This window comes from Camponotus vicinus, unplaced genomic scaffold (assembly GCF_025532165.1).
Source record: "Camponotus vicinus isolate PSW18456_S1 unplaced genomic scaffold, iyCamVici1.0 SCAF_4, whole genome shotgun sequence".
Lineage (NCBI taxonomy): Eukaryota > Metazoa > Arthropoda > Insecta > Hymenoptera > Formicidae > Camponotus > Camponotus vicinus.
In genome coordinates, this window is record NW_028141976.1 from 22,848,085 (window position 1) to 22,854,084 (window position 6,000).

The 6,000-nt window shown below is 34.9% G+C and overlaps 1 protein-coding gene across 1 annotated transcript in view; it reads right to left on the reverse strand.

Moving 5' to 3' along the window:
* The window catches only part of LOC145971094 (icarapin-like), a 30,125-nt gene extending 24,702 nt beyond the window's left edge, over nucleotides 1-5,423 (reverse strand). Inside the window, exon 1 of the mRNA XM_083098403.1 lies at nucleotides 5,132-5,423. Coding sequence (XP_082954529.1) covers nucleotides 5,132-5,192 — 61 coding nt within the window. The 5' untranslated portion in view covers nucleotides 5,193-5,423. The remainder of the gene's footprint in view (nucleotides 1-5,131) is intronic.
* Nucleotides 5,424-6,000: the final 577 nt, after the last annotated feature.

The window sequence follows — 6,000 nt, forward strand, 5'->3', positions numbered from 1 at the left end:
ATCGTCGGGACAAAAGTCGCGCACGAGCTGAAGCTAAGGATGCGCTTTACTTTAATCCTGAAATGTATACTCATTCCATCTGATGTCGTATACCTAGAAGATACGTATCCCATAACAAATTGTTTAGAAGAAGATTCTGACACAAGTAAAAGATTTGTATGTGAGAGGTGATAATTTACTTTATGTGAAGAAATATTTAACTAAAAATTTATATAATTTTTGTGTGTGTGCGCGTATTAAATTAATAAAAAAATTAAACAAGTATAAATTTGGAAGTAATGTTTTTGAAATAGCAACATACAGTAAAATTTTTACATCATATTGATATATTTTTCAGAATTTTTTTCCATAATTTGTTTTACGAAATTTATATAGTAATATAAACTCTACTATTCTTTTTCATTATTTATGGTTAAGATACATAATTATCTATATATAAGATACATAATAACAATTATCGTTGATTATTAACAAATCATAAGAAGATTATACCGGATAGATTTTGCTCTATATCATTATTGCGCGCAATAATTCTCGATCAGGATATTGACCTCAGGAGACAGTGCAAAAGAAACAAAAAAAAAGATGCGCTGACAAAACGTTTGCGGCGTACTGCCTTTTTTCATTTAAATGACCGTAAGGCGGTGGTAGGATGCAAGCTGCATACTTAATAACGGCATATTCTGCAGTGCCACTGCCACTCAAGGCAAGCCCAACACTACGTCAACGGGGTCAGGCTGTTCGCGACAGGAAAATAATATGAGTTGGTCATAATCCGCGGCAGCACTTCGCCTCCAGATACGGAGGGGTACAACAAACTAAGCCGTCAACACGCAAGGACACTCTGCATATGGAATTGTGCGAGATACAGCAAAGGGTAATAATAATACCTGGAAGGAATATTTTCTAAATTTTCACGTGAGAGCAGTAGTAAAGATAAAATAAAAATTTAATTAATTATGCAAGAATATAATTCTTTATTTAATTAATAAAAATTCCATATGAGCATTTTATATATATATATATATATATATATATATATATATACATACATTATTAATTATTATTTAATTTATTAATTATTTCTTATACAACTTATGTGGATTATTTGTATATATAAATTATTAATTATTTTCTATTATTAAATTTACTATTATTTGTTATATAATCTGTATTTATTATAATAATAATAAACGAAATATCGATGACATCCAACATTATAAAAATTAAATAAAAAAAAATTTCTTTAGCTAGGCAATTTAAAGGCATAAAGATATTCCCCATCAGAATTCATTATTACTCTTTGCCGTATATAATTATATTGTGTACCATATATAGTGTGCGTTATATCCGCATTATAAGCAAATGGTGTGACACATACACATACATTGGTATGATTGCACGTGTGAAGAGGGCGGGTGAAAGGGAAGCCGGTGACAGAAGGCTCGTCGATCGCGATGCGGAACATAGGAAGAAGGAATTACATTACTGGATTGCGCAACTGCCACGTTGCGACGCTACGTGAATCAACTAATCAGAGAGTGAGCGATATATGGGAAGTAATTAGTCACGATTTCTTTCCCGCTGTAATTGGCGTCGAGTGGAGTGATTTAGGCGACACATTTTTATGCGAATGCAAATATACCCGCGCGTATGCGACATAAGAGAGAAAAGATTAATATCGGTGTTTGTATTGGCTATAAAACGAAAAAGTTATTAATGTAATAAATTAATAACGATAAAATATATATCGCAAAAAGATATTACTAAATTACATGAAATTAATAATTTTAGCAATTTTACAATTTTATTCTTCATGTAATTTTATGTATTTTTTATAGTGCATATTGATACAGCATTATGAAAGCTAACGATTTTAATGAGAGAGAGATGTACTTTTAAATTTTAAATAAATTTGTCAAGCATTACTTGACTGATGACATATAAGTAAATGTATGCAACGTGACTTTATATTTTGCAATATTATATAATACGCGCGTGCGTTCATAAATCATATTCAAATATCTCAGATGATTGATGCTTGAATAGATTCAGCAGATGTTTATGCTTCATAGATTAAGTAGCAATGTAATCGATCATTAAATGCGTAAATGTGCGTATTCCCCTTTATCAACAATACATCTACATCGCGTGTAATGGATGGAAGCGCATTTCTCGCAAATTCGACTATTATTGTATCGATTTCTATATAAAGCGTAATTATTCGTAAGCGAACCGCAGCAACGGAGAAACACCGCGTTCGCGATAATGCTAAACGTCATGTTCGTTGCACGAGAGATTTACGATTGCAGATAATTATTACGCAAAGCTTGCCTCAAAGACGAGGCGTGTTTACCCAGTGGTAAGCACGACGATTACGTATTCTTAATAGGATTAAGCACAATCTGCTTATATACAGATTCCGCCCTGTAGCACGATTCGCTAGGTTGTTTGACGCTGACAGACTTGCTACTTCGTATCCCTGTCTACTAGAATGCAGGACGATATCCGAGCGAATGTGTTCGCGATCGAAACTCGCCGAAACTCGATTTTCGCCAGCTTGTTGGCCGCCGTCCCGGCAAAGTCTCAAAAATTACATTATTATCCGGCTATCACCAGGCTGTCAGCGAATGTAATGAGAGCAGACGTTCTCTCCTGCGGAGACCGCGTTGTAGCGGCGAAGTTTCGCGGCATGGAAACTGGCAGGTGCATCATGCTTAAGAGAAACATCTCGCCGGAGGCGTCGTACTCCTCGAGGAGTACGCGATAATAGACGTGTAACATTCACCCCTATGGTGAAAAAAATTTAATTGCACTATTATACGCTGTGTATCTGCAACAGCTGAACGGGCCGCTGATGATTCGATAATTAGAAATTATGCTCTCCACATGGGCTGAATCATCACTCATAAAGTAAGTCTCCGATATTTTTTACAATAATAGTTAATAATCTAAAAGTTTCAGTTATAGAGTTTTAGCAAAAGTTATTTACGACATGTTGTAATAGGTGGTACATCACGATGCCACTGGTTAAAATATTCGTATCATTTGGTGTTTCAACGAGAATACACGTAAACTTCCAGACCCTGTTTTACAAATGTTGGTCGCAATAATGCGACATGCATTTATGCATGTACAATTATTTGAAAATGCAAACTCCTCAATTTCCCTTAGACATAAAGTTGCTTGCGTCGTAAAAATGATATTTATACATAATTGCGAAAACTTTCTATTCTCAGATTAATAACAGTAATTAACAAGGCCGAAATAAAAATATTTTTAAATATATAAAGTTTATGTATAAATATAACAATTTTTTAAAATGCAAGAGAATTTAGATAAAACTCATTTTATTTATCTGCTATATAAAAAATTAATGCGACAAATTGTTTCACGAAAATAATGCCAGGTATGATTGAAAATATTGTAAAGTATAATATCTCGATTTTATCAAAGAGAAATCCCAATAAATTAGCAATGAAATTGTAATTTGCCAGAAAAGTCAGACCGTGTTATTTTTGTAAAGATTCTCGCGCGATTAAAAGAGCCGAGACACACAAACGCCGGCTCGAGAAGCAAAGTTATATTAAAATCAAAGGAATAAATTGGACTTCGATGGGAGAATTCGTTTGGACAATTATCTTGGGGACGAAGCAGCTCCAATTAAACGAGCTTCCTGCCGTTCCCGTCTCGCAAAAACGGGGCCGATGCTAATTAGCAAAGTCTACGCTGGAAGTGAATTTCATATCGAGTTGTAATCGAGTAAACAACGGCCTTAAGTAGTTGGAGCGTGCTATCTGCTTCCACGATTTCTTCGTGACCTGACATTCAATCGAGATATTTGCTTGTCGGGCGCCCGCTTTGCCTTATAACGACGCATAAATGTCGCGAGCCGAATGCAAATAATTCTAAAGAATCGCTCAATGCGACAAATGGAGCCGCGACAAAGTTTCGCAGAGATGTATAGAGAAAATAAACAATTTATAGATTACATTTTATTAAAATGTACGATCCGAAATGCATAAAAGATGAAAAAACTTGGAAAGATTCGAGGATTCCGAATAATTTCTTTGCTTATAAAAATCATTGAGGCTCGAAAATATAAAATTAGTTTAAAATATGTCATATTTTGAGATGTTGTTCGGCCATATAAAATATCAAAGCTCAATTTATTATTTGAAAAGGGCGAAAACTCAAATACATAAATATATATATTTATAAGAAAATATATAAATAAATGTGAAATCGGAGTAAGTTAGAAAGTTATTTAACATATGAGCAAAGTGAAGTTCCGTGGCTGGAAATAATTGTTACATTAATTCACTGCACGATATTAAACTAAAATCTGTTTTTATGCAGTGGTTTTAATTGATTTAACATCATATTTTAACGGACAGCAGCCGCATTTTATCTTTCAAGCCGATTACAACATAACAAAAATAACAGAATATTTCATTATCTGACATTATCAATAATCTCTAATTTCATAAAAAGGCTATTAAAAAAAAGATGCAAATGATGATTATAGTTCTAAATAATAATTAAATGGCAATATGTTTTCTAATCTAAGAAAGATCATAACAATCGTATATGTGTGTGACTTTTTACAGTACATAAAATTTCATAAAATTATTATAAAATATAAAATAGAGGAAGAAAAAACGCGGATTATAGCTTAATTTTATTAAGCTTCATTCACACATTTCAAAAGTTATAATTACGGATCGTTGTCATGAGCCAATCATATAACGAGTGTAGTTTTATTAATGAATAATTTGAGACGTAAAAAATTGCTAATGAATAAAACACCCGTTAAAAAGAATACAAACACGAAACATACACATGGTAATTTCCATATGTAAAATTTATGGAAATTAAAATTCCAGAATCACATTCCACGTAATTTACGTTAAAAAATGAATTTAGACTGAAAAATTGATTAGACCAGAAAAAAAACATGAAATTTTTCTATTATATATTTCGCAAATAAGTACAATAAACAAATTAATACCAGTTTTTTCACGTATTTTAATCTAAAAATTTTCAGAACGTGATTCGTTCGATTTCGCAAAAAGAGCAAAAAGAGCAAAAAGAGAAGAAAAGAGCCAATGTAAAAGAAAGTGTCACTTACTCGGAAAAGCATGCGCGCACGCGATAAGGCACGCAGCAACAAGAGCAATGTGGAACTTCATCTTGTCGCACAAGGAACTCCGACAATTCGAAAACTCGCTAGGGATCTCGCTGGCTGTTGCCTCGACGATGCTTCGATCGACACTAACCGGTTCACCCAGCAGACTCGGCGAATGACGACGCCTGTCACGTATAACTCACGAAGGAATCAAGGTTACCTACTCGCCGAACCGAACCAGACCGGACCGCGGAAAACAGCGATGCTCTGTCCCGCGACTTTTGCCGGCTATATACGATCCCCCGATCGCGGTCGGGCCGGTAAATAACGCGTCGAAGGTGGTCACGTGACACTGGTCACGTGACCGCGACCGTGGCGCGATATGTGACAGCAAGTGTGGCGCGAAACAGCACGTGACTACAAGTATGGCGGGGCGCGGCATGTGATGACTCACATATCGTGATTTTTCCTTGTACCAGTCTCTTCCTATAATTTTGCCTTGCCGCCGCATGTATAAGTCGTATAATTTATTGCATTAACGATCGTGTTTTCGTTTCATTTATATGGTTTTGCGCGAATCAGCGAGCAATTGCGAATACCGGGACCATTAGCGTTGCGCGAAATTTCGTCGTATTTTTCGCTACGCGCCTTTCTGCGCCGTATGTATGTATTTATTGATAACTTTAAACGAAAATCAAGACGCACAAATGCCGATGAGTAATACCGCTGTTCCGAGTAAATGTTATCGCGCACGTCACCGATTTAGTTTGCATGCGAGAATATTTACGAGACTTTTCGAGAAAAATACGAAAAGATAAATATAGCGCGAGTAATATTTTTCAGAACGCAATAAAATATATATGTATTGAAAG